Source organism: Mesoplodon bidens, assembly GCF_964165515.1.
Source record: "Mesoplodon bidens genome assembly, chromosome: 3".
Classification (NCBI taxonomy): domain Eukaryota; kingdom Metazoa; phylum Chordata; class Mammalia; order Artiodactyla; family Ziphiidae; genus Mesoplodon; species Mesoplodon bidens.
The window spans coordinates 177,334,276-177,348,403 of NC_138178.1; the positions used below are offsets into that span (position 1 = coordinate 177,334,276).

The 14,128-nt window shown below is 49.8% G+C and overlaps 1 protein-coding gene across 1 annotated transcript in view; it reads right to left on the reverse strand.

Annotated features, from left to right (window-relative positions):
- PPP1R13B (protein phosphatase 1 regulatory subunit 13B) overlaps positions 1-14,128 on the reverse strand; it is an 88,718-nt gene that overhangs the window by 4,019 nt on the left and 70,571 nt on the right. The window contains exons 6-12 of the mRNA XM_081227182.1: positions 13,066-13,240; positions 11,860-12,056; positions 9,548-9,712; positions 6,633-6,813; positions 2,942-3,111; positions 2,079-2,580; positions 193-959 (exon numbers count right to left, since the gene is read on the reverse strand). Coding sequence (XP_081083308.1) covers positions 193-959; positions 2,079-2,580; positions 2,942-3,111; positions 6,633-6,813; positions 9,548-9,712; positions 11,860-12,056; positions 13,066-13,240 — 2,157 coding nt within the window. The remainder of the gene's footprint in view (positions 1-192; positions 960-2,078; positions 2,581-2,941; positions 3,112-6,632; positions 6,814-9,547; positions 9,713-11,859; positions 12,057-13,065; positions 13,241-14,128) is intronic.

The window sequence follows — 14,128 nt, forward strand, 5'->3', positions numbered from 1 at the left end:
CTCCTTCCCCTTGTTGCCTGCCCTTCCTCAGGGACGCCTCGGGCCCCCAGGCTGGCCCCCTGGTAAGAGGCCACCGCCCCTCGTGCCCTGGACGAGCCCCACTGCTCCCAGCACCCCCGACATAGGCACGCCCTCCACAGGCACTGGCTGGGTGACTAGGGAGCCGTGGCCCTGGTCTAGGGTGGCACCCACCGTAGAGGCCGCCGGCGGGGGCACGGCGGGGGGAAGCGATGGGGGGAGGTGCTCCTCCCCTGGGGAGGGGACCTCGGCCCCAGGGCTGGGGACCGGCTCAGTGGACGGGGCCGTGGCCACGTTGTTGTTGTCATCCTCGGCAGGCTCAGCTGTTTGGTGGGTGTTCGGGGGACAGATGAGCCCCTCCGGTTCGGGGGAAGGGAGCCGGTTGTCATTGGCGTCTGAGGTGGGGGCAGGCTCGGCCGGGAGCGGGGCTGTGGGCAGGGTGGGGCCGGCCTCGCCCAGGTTCCCGTTGGCAGCGGTGTTTCCATTGTCCACGTCGGCTAAGGAGCCCAGGAAGTCCTGCGAGGGGCTGGGCTGGTAGAAGGGGGTGCCCTCCATGCCCCCAGCCAGGGTGTTGAAGCGCTGATACAGCAGCTTCTGGATGTTGGGCCCGCCGGGGCCCTCTGGCTCCGTGATGGAGCTGCGCTTCTTCAGGGGCCGGGGCGCGTTGGCCAGCTTCCTGCGCAGGGCCTCCAGGTCAGCGTCGCTCTGGTAGCGCAATGGCGAGTGCACGATGGGCGTGAGCTTGGTGGGGCTGAGCGGCCGCGGCAGGCTCTCCACGGCGGCCCCGTCTCCGGGGGGGGCAGGGCTGTCCTGCTCTGGCTCCTTCTCAGCACTTTCTGAAGGCGGCAGGGGATGCGAGGCGCTTGTGGCCAGCGACCCATGAAGAAACGGTAGCGGCGACGGGGACGCAGAGCCGGACGGCAGAACAGGTTTACCATACACTGGGGAGACACAGAGGACACCGACCTCTGCAGCCTGTGGCGTCTGGGGCCTGCTCACCAAGCACCTTTGACGACACAGAGATGGGCTCCTATAGAGACTGTAATCTGCCACTGAGGATGCTAAGTCCCCATATTAAATCCCAAAGGAACCTGCTGCTCACAGAACCCCACCAACTCCTTCTGGAAGGTGGAGTGTTTCTCAAATGAAAAAGAACAAAAGGGTGCAAACCTGCCTTCCTGCCCTAAACAGGTGTTCACTGTTTCCTGGCCAAGGAGAACCCACGTGACCTGGGACCAAGCCAAATGATGTAAAACGCAGGCCACCTCAGAAAGGAAGGCTCATCTGGTGGCCCTGGCAAGCCTTTCCCCCGTGGGCCAGGGCCTGCCACAGGCCGGTGCTGGTATATCCACCTGGGAGATCCCTGGGCACAGGGTGGCCTGGTCTGCCTAGGGATTCTCAAACTAGATTCTGGAACCTGCAGCCCACACCCAAGAACGTCTGAAGAGGCCCCAGCCCAGCCCAGATGCCCAGGATCCTGCCACACGGGGAGGAATCACCGCCAGCCTCCTCCGTATGTGGGGAACTGGGCTCTGTGCTCACACCTGCCTCCCCAGGAGGCCCGGGGCTGATGTTCCCGCACCCAAACCAGGGCTTTTCTCCCCTGTGGGCTCTGGAAAGGATCCCAAAGCAGCAAAACCCTCCCCCCTCGCATCACCCCCTAGGGGCCTGGCTCAGCTACCGCTAGGAGGCCAGGGGGATCAGATCCAGGCAGAGCTCCTACTACGCCAGCTCCCCAGACAGGTCCTGTGCAAGTTACTACGAAGCAAGAGGAAAAGAGGAAATTCCGAAATGCCAGCCTTCCGAGACCTGGATTTCCTGAGAAATGCGGGCAGGCGGGCGCTCAGACAGGAAGTCAAGAGAGCTGTGGTCCACCTGCAGAACTGCTCTATGCATGTCATCTTTTACCCCCATCTCACACAGATACCCAAGGCCACACTTTATGTAAGAATCAAGTTTAATCCTAAATAGCACGTGGCCCAAAAGTAAGGATATGGATTGGCATTTTCTCAAGTATGATTTCCTTGCCCCGAGAGATGGAGAGTGCAACCCCACCATACCTGCTTTAACCGACTTATTTAAGGTGCTGTGCGCCGCTGGCTGGTACTTCTTAGGTGGCGTGGCTTGCTGGAGGTACATGGAGTATATGGAACTTGAATTCACTGTCTGTGGTCCTTTCCTGGGGGACTGTGGCCTTGACCCTTTATCAGCCAGGAAGGGCCTAATGGCCACAGTTAGTGGGAGTTCAGGTTTGCCGTCTCCAGCTGGAAAGGCAGGCAGCCCCGCCGGCGGGTACGTGGGACTTGGTGGCACAGAAATCCTCTGCTGAATCTGCTGGGAGGACCCTGGCTGGTGGGGGCCACCCGCAGGGGGCAGCGGTGCAGGTTTCTGACGACTGGGCAGGCCTGCGCTGGGCCTGGGCAAGCTGCCCTCCTTCCTCCTCTCCAGGGAGTTTGTCGAGCCTGGGCCCACGGGCGCAGGGCTTGGGTACGTCCCATAGCTTGGGGGCAGCTGCTTGCCGACACCGGGGATGGGAGGTGGCACTTTACCAATCTCGATGCCCTAAATTTAGGTGTTAAAAAGAAAGACAAAGTCATCCTTTGAAAAGTCAAGCACGTTTCCATCCACGGTCACAAGAGCACAAAGTAGGACTTGTAATGCTTCCAACAGGCTTGTGACCAGGCACGGGGCACGCCGTGGGGGTGAACAGCAGGGTGAACGACCCTGACCAAAGGCCTCACACCTGCACCCGGCTCTCGTGCTCAGGGTCCATGAACTCCTTCAGACTTGGGTATGATCTGGACACCAACAGGATTAATTTGCCTCGTGACACCTCCTACCACTTAGATAAAGACGAAGGCTAAATAAGGGTGTAGTCGGTTAGGAGCTTGTTTGTGTTTTGTGACAAAGACAAAAGGCCTACCAGCTTCTCCGGGGCTCCCAAGGCCGACAAGGGCATAGGCTGGCTCGAGACGGCCCCCTGCTTGACAGGCCCCTCCACGTTTGGGTCCTTCCAGTCCACACTGGCGATCTGCGTCGGTTTCACCAAAGAGCTAGAATTTTGTTTTAATGTTGGCCAGTTTCCATCATTGGCTTGAAAAGAACACAGAATTTAAGTAAAATTTTTCTTGATATTAGTTGAACCAACATAAGAATAACCCCCTGCCAGAAGCAAAAATCACCTTCTGGGACATCACGCTCTGATGGAGCTCCATGACCAGGAGGTGCCCCCCCACCCCCACACTGGCTGCTGTGTGGCAGGACGACCAAGGTCGGCAGCCTCTGCTGGCACCACCTCACCAGTGCCCACGTGCGGTCACGTGTGCAGAGACTCCATGACCAAGCACAGGGCTGCTCCAGCCCGGGCGAGGGGCCAGAGGATTGCAGAAACATTCTTAGCCCCCAGTGCAGTAACAGGTCAAAGCCATTACATCGACACCAATGAATAACATAAGCGTCGGCACTTGGTTTTCAAACACTATTTACAAATACAGACAGCAATAAAAAAAAAGACATCTTTTGACTTCATAACAGGTTTGACCTGTACTGCTTCTAGTATTAAAAGAAAAATTTGACCTTAATCTGTTAGAAATTTCCACCCTCTTAAAATAATTCATGATCACAGGAGGACAGTGCAAGTTCCCAGTGATTGGAGTAGCAGGCTATCATTCTGTTGCAGTGATTAGAAAGCCAGTCAACCCAGCATTTTCAGGACAGCCACTGAAAAGGTATGTTTTTTAACATAGCATCTTCCAAACTGAGAAAGGGTGCAGAAGCATCCCCTGGTAACACAGGCCCACTCACAGTGAGCCCACAGAGTTAGATCTCAGCCCCCCTCAGGCCCCTGCTTCTCTCCACAGCGGTACAGGGCTGGACTGGAGTGGGAACCCTCCCAGCCATCAGCTGTACGGGAGGGAAAGCAGCCAAGGGCACTGTTTTGGGCCCTCCTGTAAGAGCAGCACATCCTCGCCCCCTCCTCCCATCTGCCAGCACGGGCAGGTGGGGCAACACCAGAGCAGCAGGGAAATCACCCTCCCTTACAGCAATTGTGCTTGAGCCCAAACCTGCGACTCACAAAACAGGAAGAGCAAACTCTCAAATCCGCTCTGCACATAGCCATACAAGGCAGTGTCAGCGCAGTGAGGACGAGAGGGCCTCTGAGCGCCCGGGCAGCGACAGCTCCTAAGCCAAATCTATCTCTGGCAGCAGCACGGCCAGCCCGTTGTGTCCACTGCTACTCCGGCTCAGTTCCTCCATGGCTGGAAACCACTGCAGGCTCCAGGCCGCTGCTAGGGCCCCGGTGAGGCGCTCCCAGGCCTTAGTCCAAACCATCGCTTTGCTCTGAGTGGCCCATTAGCCTCTTCCGGGCCACAAGTGTGAGTGCTTTCACAGCCCCCTGGTTGTATCAGACCGGGCTGTGTGTGAGCCAGAGATGCACAGGTTCACCAAGGATGCACCGAGATGCAAACTCCGGGCTGAGGGGAAAATGGACAGAGCCTGCTGCTGACTCAGGAGGGAGGATGGGGCTGGCCGCGGGGGCTAGAGCCCCCGACCTCTCTCAGGATCACAGAAAATGTGGCCACCAGCTGCTCCTCAAATCCCACAGCCATGGGAGAGTTCGCAGAAATCAGGCACAAAGGGACTGGACAGGGACTAGGACTAGGAATTTTCTTTCTTCAGGATGAGGCAGGAGGTACAGAAGGAAGACCATTTATTCTTATTGTAAAGGGACAATCATCTGTAAGTATGATGGGAGATGCCTGTACTGAAGATAAAACTAAAAGCCTCATAATGAACTCAGAAAATCATCTTAATTTTGTAAAAACAAAACCAAAAAACCCTTGCTGGGCAGCACCTGTCAAACCCTTCCTGAGGATGATCTGGTGTTTCGACCCAGCCCAAATCTCACACCGGTTGAAGGCGGGGACCAATTACGTATACGTGGCTTCTGTCTCAAGTCTGGACGCAAGGAGCAGCCTTTGTCAGTTTGGAAGAACAGCCACGGCTGATTTGGCACTGTCACCAGAGCTTCCCACCAGACCTCCCGGTCAACATACGGTTCACAAACGGGCTTGTGGGGCGCTGTGACGAGCCACAGTCAGGCCCGACGTCGAGGTCTGACACTGCCCACGAGCTGGTCACTCTGGGTTTACCATGGCCATCTGTGTGACACGGGAACCAGAAGGACAGCCGACAGCATAGTCAGTCTCCCCTGGGAGGTTTTCTCACCCCGGCTCTACATCTGGGCCGAGATACTGCCCCCCAACGTGGGGGTGACACAGGTCTCCTGCGCCCACTCACCCCACAGCACAGAGAAGGAGCAAGGCTACTGCCAAACCTCCGGAGGACACGGTCTCCCGGCCCTGCGAGGGGTCTTCTCCCGGCAGCCTCTGTGAGGCGGCCTAGCACACACCCACAGAGAAGAGGGGAAACTCGAGCCATTCTCAGCTTGGGGCAGGTTTGAGATATTTAAGCAGAGAAGGAGCTGGCTGTGCTAATTATCTGCCATCGGCAATAGCTGAATATATACTCCCACTGTCGGGTGGTTCAAACTATAAATAACAGCTTATCAAAGAAAGCTGCAATTAGAGTTTCATGCCGACCACGCGCTCCACGTGGCTTCTGAGACACAGCCACGAAGAGATCTGAGCCGGGCACGTGGCCCACGAGGACTGGGGACACCTCCTCCCACCTGGGTCAGAGCAAGCCCTAGGTCCTCCAGCGGGGGTAGCAGTGGTGTTGCTGCTCAGACCAGATGCCAGGCAAGAGAACTCAAAGCGAACAAACGAAAGACCAGCACAAATCTACCACCAAACCTAAAAGAGTCCTCAAAATGTAGCCCTGACCCAGTCAGCACTACAGCTGTCAGGAATGTCACCTGTGCTCTGTGACTCCGTGTGTGATGGGCCAGTGTGGCAGCCCTGTCATAAACAAAGTCTCACTGCCAAGGAGCCCTGGCATCTCATGCATCAGTTTAAAGCACAGCCGTTTTCCTCTGAGGACACAGTGCGGAGTCTCCGTGGAGACCTGGGCCTGCACTCGGCTAGGAAGCCGGGGGCGCCGCAGGGGCTCCATGTCCTCGGGACGGCTACGCACCAGCTCGGCGCTGGGGGCCCGAGTCCGGTCACACTGCACGATTCAGGGTGGCCAAGAGCCAAAGGGGTGGCTTGTGGACTTTCTGGTGGACAGAGACCATGCTGGGTAGGGAAGGCAGAGCAGCTACAGGCTCTGCTGATGGGGAGGCAGCCCTCTGCCTGGGCCGCAGCGTGAGGACGAGCAGCAGCCCAGGCTGCAGTGAGGCATCCCCTGCCGCCTCCGAGCACCCTCACAGGCAAACAAAACCTGTGGCAGGAGAGGCTCAGGTCTTAACTAATTTGTATTTTGAGAAGCCACACACAGTAAGGACACTGAGTCCAAAAAAGAGAACCTGTTCTTGTTTTAGGATCGTTACTGTGGTGGCACACAGATCCCCAAATGCTGCCCTAGAGGACAAAGTGCCTTGGAGGACACATCACAGAGGCTGGGTGCAACGTGGGGGTCTTCTCTGAGCCACTGTGCCCCCCAGTCCCCCTTCCTGCTCACTTCCCCCCCGAAAGAGGACCCAGGCCACTCACCAGATTTGGATCTTCCGTGGGCAGCACTTGAGGCGACAGTGAGAGACTGGGGCTTTATGGGGTCTCCGGGGGCAGGACAGCTGCCGGTGCTGGGAACCTGGATGTAAGGCCCCACCGCAGCGACCCTGCCAGGTGTGCTCAGGGGTGACTGTGGCGACGACGTGCCATTCACACGGCTCAGCTATAAAATGGGAAGAAATGAGAGTCAAGATTCTCCTCAGTTAAAAGAAACTGTAAGCCTAGTATGACCGACTGCTCAGGTTTGAGCCAGTCACTCAACAGTTCATACGCAGGAAGCTCCCTCACCCTGGAAGATCATTATCTAGAAAGGGCAAGACTTCAAAAAAGGGCCTGAACCCACAGCCCCATATGAGTGATGCTCTGCGATAACACCTACCTGTTTGTGAGTTATAAAACCAGGAGCCGAGTGTGTAACAGAGCAACCCCTCAGGACCCCTCTGTGTACATAACCCTCTCACCTGGGGATGCACTCCCTCCCCTGGGTGGGCACAGAGGCATTGTCAAGCCTGGGCTCTGAGCCTGGCTTCAAATCCTGCTCCGCCACTTACTCGCTGGGCTGCCTTGGGCTGCCTTAGGCAAGTGATGCAACATCTTTGAGCCTCTGTGCCCGTGTCCAAAAATTCGGGATAAGCGCTGTTGTAAGGACTGAATGAGCCGCAGGACAAAGTAATAGGGTCTGGAACCAGGTGAGACTCTGACCAGTTCCCTGAAGGCAGCTCTGCTGTTCTCAGCAAGGACACCAGGCCACAGCCAATGACACTGGTCATGTGACACTGCCCAACAACAAAAGCCTGCAAAACAGGGATCTGACTAGACAAATACTGACCCTTAGAGTTCCCCGGACAGGCTCTGAGAGAGCCATACCCATCCTACGATTGTTTGCAAAATTCTGCATGCATGAGCATGTGTCATTTTGGAGAAAGCACCCGTGATTTTGACAATTGTTCAAAGGTGCCTAAAACCTTTGGGTTGGAGACACATCTCTGCAGAAGCACCAACTTCTTCAGGGAGATCCCTTGAAGTATCAGATGGAATAAGAAGTAATATTTATGTAGCCATCTGTGATGGTTTATTTTACCTATCAACTTGGCTAGGCTGTGATACCCAGATATTTGGTCAAACATGTCTAGATGTTGCTGTAACGGTATTTTTAACATTTAAATCAACAGACTTTGAGTAAAGCAGATTGCCCTGCATAATGTGGGTGGGCTGCATCCAATCAGTTGAAGGGCTTACAGAGAAAGACTGAGGTCCTCAGAGGAAGAGGGAATTCCACCTCTAGACTGCCTTCAGACTCAGGCTGCAACATCCACAACTCCCTGGGTTTCAGACAACTCGCCAGCCCTGCAGATTTGGGGTGTGCCTGCCTCCACAACCGCATGAGGCAGTTCCTTACAGTCAGTCAACTGATCAGTCTCTACACACACGTACACACAGAACTGATTCTGTTCTCCGGAGACCCCTGACCCACCACTACTAAGACTGTAATGTAAGCAAGCATGGAGCATGGGCACACGTCCTCTCCCATGGTCTGTGTGTTGTTAATTGAGAGAACAAGAAAATCATTATCTGAAATTATGGCATCATACAGATTAACCATTGACCTTTAAGCACTCTGGTTAAAAAAAAAGTGGATTTGTAAATAAGAGACTTTTCACCTGAGACCACTGACCACAGTGCCCACAGAAGTGGCAGGACCCTTCTGCCTCCTGCGTCCTCCTAACCCATCCCACCAGGCGAAGCTACTGAAGCCTGCACCTCACCTCCTGAGAGCCACCTTCAGAGCAGCAGGAGCTGACAAGAGGACACCTGTCAACCGTGAAAGCACCGGTTTTGGAGTGTGGAGAGAGGAACTCTGGGAGCACTGTCCCAGCTACCTGGCTGCCTGCTCCATTTCCACTCCTGAGGGCAAAGTGCCAATCAGCTCTCCACTCAGGCACTGCTCCCCTCAGACACTGAGCACCACTGGTGGAACAAAAGGTCAAGTGCTACATCCAGCCAGAGACACCACGCACAGCAGTCCCTTATCCTCCCACGAGCTCCCAGCAATGCACACGCTCATGAAGCACTGACAGCAACGGCAAGACTCAGGGACACCTGCTCACAACAGGGCTGGGTAACGTGACCACAGGCCCCGGGACGTGGAATATTACACAGAAGTTACAAAGGGAATGAGGTAGTAATGACCTGGAAAGATACCCATATTGCAGTTAAAAAAAAAAAAAGACTAGGTACAGAACAGTGTGAATGATATAATTCCTACAATTCCATTTTCAATTAAAAATTGAATACCTTTCTGTCTATATTAAGCAAAAGACTGGAACCATTAATAACTATCATCCCTGGAGAATGAGAAGGATGGAAGGGACTTCCACATTTTCCTTTAAATATTTCTGCGCTGTTTTAACTTTCTTCCAATGAGTATTTACTACCTTTGAAATTCAAAATACCACATAAAGATTTTTAAAAAGCACTAACCCCTTATACAGCACTTTTCTCAAGAGTTTACAAAGTCTTTCCACATGGGTTATTTCTCAGAATCCTTACAGCAATTCTCAGTTCATAGCAAGGACACGAGGCTACACAAGGTCAAGGAATTTATGCACATGGCGCAGCCTAAAATGGGTGCTGCAACTCCAGTGCCAAAGCTTCCCCCAGTGGAAGGGAGACAGAGCTGCCTGGGGAGAGTGGACGGTGAGGAGCTGCGGACCGAGTGGTTTTGATCCGCACACCAGGAAACAACTGTATCTTTGGGAATGTGGACTTTCTTCTACTGTCACTTTATGGTTTATGGCCGATTTATGTTTATCAGCTATGGCACATGGCGGGAGCAGAATGGCATTACATGAAGATGTGCACTTTGAGGATGAACCATGTTCAGTAGTTTATCTCACAGAAATATTTTCTTTTTCACATGCCTGGATTTTCTTCCCATAAAGACGTTCACGCAGTTCACTGATCCGCTTGTCCATCACGGCCACCTCCATGTTGCGCTTATTCAAGAGCTCCTTCTGCTGCTGGAGCTTTGAATTCTGTTCCTGGTTGAGCTGATTACGAATCTGCAAAATAGAAAACACAACACTTATGATTTGTATTAACTAAATAGTCACGTTCTCATTGTTAGGGGGATTAAAAAAAGAAGAAAAAAGCAAAATTTAGTTCTTAGGTGTATTTACATACAGGCATTGTCCCCTGTATGCAAAATATTTTACAGGTACAGCACAGATGAAGCCGGAACATATTTCTTATGGAACAAAAAAAGCGCAAATATCTGCAAATGTGTCTTCTTCAAAGCGTACGGAATGACGAGTACCAGTAATGACTGTGGGACACCATGCCTGTGGTCCTAGGGGACGGGGGCGGGTGGGGTTCAGTGACCTAAGGAGGGGCATCTGTTCTGCCCCCCACAGTCCGCAGAATGTGGCAGCAGGAAACCCAAGGATGGCCAAATCACCAAACAGAATGTTCTCGTATCATTTTAATGGGTTAGAACAAGCACTTTAAAAAAATGAAACAGAGAATAGAAAACATCAGAGTGCACTGCACATAGAAGGTTAAGTCTTGTCTTGCTAAACTCTTGCAGATGCACACATGTACTAGCACATACATACTGGCATATGTGTATAGACAGGAGATAACATGTACTTTATAACCTAGATTGCAGTCAAAAAATTGGAAATATATATAAATAAATATACTACAGTCATCACCCTTTACCAAAAAAAAAAAATCCTTAAAAAATCCTGCACTTGCATGATGGAGGGGATATGGGGATATATGTATACGTATAGCTAATTCACTTTGTTATATAGCAGAAACACAACAATGTAAAGCAATTAGACTCCAATAAAGATGTTAAAAAAAAAAACCCTGCGCTTTTAACAATTGCTTAAAAATATAAAAAGTAATAAATTCTTGTAACACTTTGTTTCTACGCATTTACATTACAGAACTTAACGGTAACAAGTGAGTTTACTCTCTGTAATTAAAAATTTGCATTTGCATTTCATAAAATGATATAATACTTTTTCTAGCAAGTGCTAATATAACTGAAAAACTTGTATCTGGCTTGAAAAATCACCTGCTGGAGACTTCCCTGGTGGTCCAGTGGGTACAACTCCGCACTCCCAGTGCAGGGGGCCCAGGTTCAATCCCTGGTCAGGGAACTAGATCCCGCATGCCATAACCAAGAGTCTGCATGCCACAACTAAAGATCCTGCGTGCCACAACTAAGACCTGGCTCAGCCTAAATAAATAAATAAATATTTTTTAAAAATCACCTGCTGAATGACAGTTTCTGAGAACTGGGAATCTTGAGGGTTGTTATGATTGTGTCCTCCCAAAATTCATATGTGGAAGCCCTAATCCCCAATGTGATAGTATTTGGAGATGGGGCCCTTGGGAGGTAATTAGGCTTAGGTGAGGTCGTGAGGGTGGGGCCTTCATGATGGGGTTAGTGTCCTTATAAGAGGAGAAAGAGAGATCAGAGCATGTGTGGACACAGCAAGAAGGCAGCCAGGAAGTGGACCCTCACCATGAACTGATCTTGGACTTCCAGCCTCCAGAACTGTGAGATATAAATGTCTGTTGCTTTAAGGCAGCCCAAGCTGACTAAGACAAGGATTTAACAAATAGGCATCTGTCTTGTCAACACACAGTTTACACAGAGGCCTTAAGTATTATCTAAAGCTTAATTCTTTACCAGTTCATCATATTGCCAATTAAATTCATACTGAAATTTCTGTACCAAAAACATGCTAAGTGAAAGAAGCAAGTCACAAAGAACTAAAACTGCATGATTCCATTCATATGAAATTTCCGGAATAGGCAAATCCATAGTGATGGAAAGTAGAGTCATGGTTGCTTAGGGCTAGAGGGATAGGGGGTTGTGGGGTGATGGATGAAAGGTGTCGGGTTTTTTGGGGGGTGATGAAGATATTCTAAAATCAATTGTGGTGGCGTATACAGAACTCTGTGAAGATACTGAAAACCACTTAATAGTATGCTTTAAATAGGTGAATCGTATGCTATGTGAATTATGTCTCAAAGCTGTTTAAAAAATTCTTTTGTACTGAATACATTTTGTGCCTACTATTAAATTAGAATCCATTCATTTGTTTCCAGTTCCTGAGGTTTCCACACTGAAAGAAAACCCAAAAGATAAGGAAGTTTTAATAGAATCATTCCTCAGACCCAGGTGAGTTACCTGTAGCTCTTGGTACAGTCTTTTCAGCTCCACTGCTGCTGGTCCTGTCAGCTTGCCATTGTAAGACTGGAACCCATTCAGTTTTCCCTTCTTTAAATCTTCCAATTGCTGACTGAGCTGATCCACTCTTAAAATCGCAGTCTGTACTTCTTGCTTCTTTTCTTGGAACATGGCACTGAACCTTTCTATTTCAGCAGCTATAATTTCCCACCAATAAAGGAAAAAAAAATAATTTAGTTGATATTCTTTTTTTCATAGTATTTTGCTATTTTTATTTTGTGATTTCTTCATTTCTATCCATTTAACTCAACTTTAGCATCATCTAGTGCCAGACCTTGGAGAGAAAGTTGTAATATCCATAATCCAAAACACACTTCAACAAGCCTTTGGAACACATAATGTGACCGTTCATATGACAAACAATTAATTTGCACTAATTATTGAATATTTTTAAATTAGGGCAATCTGTCCAAAAGCTATCTTGGTCAAGCCACTTAGGAATCTCAAGGCACCAAAGAGACCAAAGGCTCTGTGAGGGCAGGACCATCCAAATCTATCTTGCTTATTCTGTAACATAAAGTAGGTATTAACAGAATTGATTGATGAAGTAACAATCCACGGACACAGAAATAAAAAGTGAGCATTTGTATGCTTTATCTTAATACATAGATAAAATTTATGCTGTTCAATTAAAACAGACCCTCAGGGCTTCCCTGGTGGCGCAGTGGTTGGGAGTCCGCCTGCCGATGCAGGGGACGCGGGTTCGTGCCCCCGTCTGGGAGGATCCCGCATGCCGTGGAGCAGCTGGGCCTGTGAGCCATGGCCGCTGAGCCTGTGCGTCCGGGGCCTGTGCTCCGCAACATGAGACGCCACAACAGTGAGAGGCCCGCGTACCGCAAAAAAAACACACCAAAAAACAGACCCTCATGATGAGTTGAGTCTTAAGAGTACCCTAGCCCCAGTCTAAAAGGTGGCTGCAACCAAGGTAACAAAAGGATCTCTCTACTACATTGCTAAAGCTGCAAAAGATTTTCTAAAATCTTTAACCAATCTATCCAGTTAGATGCAGATGACAGAGCAAAGCTTTAGTGCTTTTCTACAGCAAGATCTGACATCAGCTTGTGACTGAGAGCATCTGGAAGCTGGCCTCTGTCTCACGTCACCTACACCTGCTGAGTGTGGGCGCCAGTGGGCCGCGGCACGTACACAGATTGCCATTCATGATTTTGCTGTAGTCTACTTGTCCTCTCATGGCACGGATCTTCTTCAGTTTATTTTCCTGGGCTTCAACTCTTTCTTTCAATTTCTGAAGCTTTTCATTTTCAGAAATAGACTGCTGCTGACGGCGCTCCTGTTGCTTTAGAAAATGTAAACGCTGTTCCTATTGAGAGAGGAAAATAGCTAACTTTGAAAATTGAAACGTACAGTAACTTTTGTACACTAAAAAAAGTTTAAGTGGATCCCTCAGTATCTCCTATCTTAATGAATGTTACAGAAATGCTAGCCACGCTTTCACCTCCATCCTGTGTGTGGAAGCCCCAGCAGCCTAAGCTTCCTGCTGCCAGTACCAGGTTTCCTGCTGCTACAAAGCGGCTTTCAAGGGTCCCTTATATTAACCTCCTAAAGGAAATGAGCACTGACTAGCAGAGGATTTTATACTGAAAAGAGATAAGGTGAGCAGGAAGAAGATGAACCTCTAATCTGCTAAGTGACAGGAACCTTTGAGGAAGGGTTTGTTTTCTTTAGGATTGGTTCCTTCAAAAGTAATCAAACATTTTATAGTCAGACAAGAACAGGACAGTCCTACAGTAAAAATATTATGCGATACTCTTCAATAGTTTTTTTCCCTACTCATGTGAAAGCGTACCTTAAGGGTAACAGTCAACATTATTCATGGTCCCATCTGTATGCATAAAACATATTTAAGAAGAGGCTTAAGTGTGACTGTGTAGGCGTTACACACTGCACACTAAGGGAAGGGAATATGTGCTTCAATATGGAAAGATCAGCATTAACTTGTGAATTACACTGCTGAAAGAATCTAAGATTTTTTAAAATAGCAATACTCTTGGGTCAATATTTGGAAAGAAAATAAAAAGTAGAATTGGAAAATTTTATAATGACATAATACCACATACACTTCATCTTAGAAATGGGATGAAAATACTTTCCAATTACTTTTGTTCTTTATTCTTGTAAATCCAATAAACTTTGTAAGACAACTTTTAAAAACAAGTCCAACTTAAACTATTATTTACATAAAACTGGA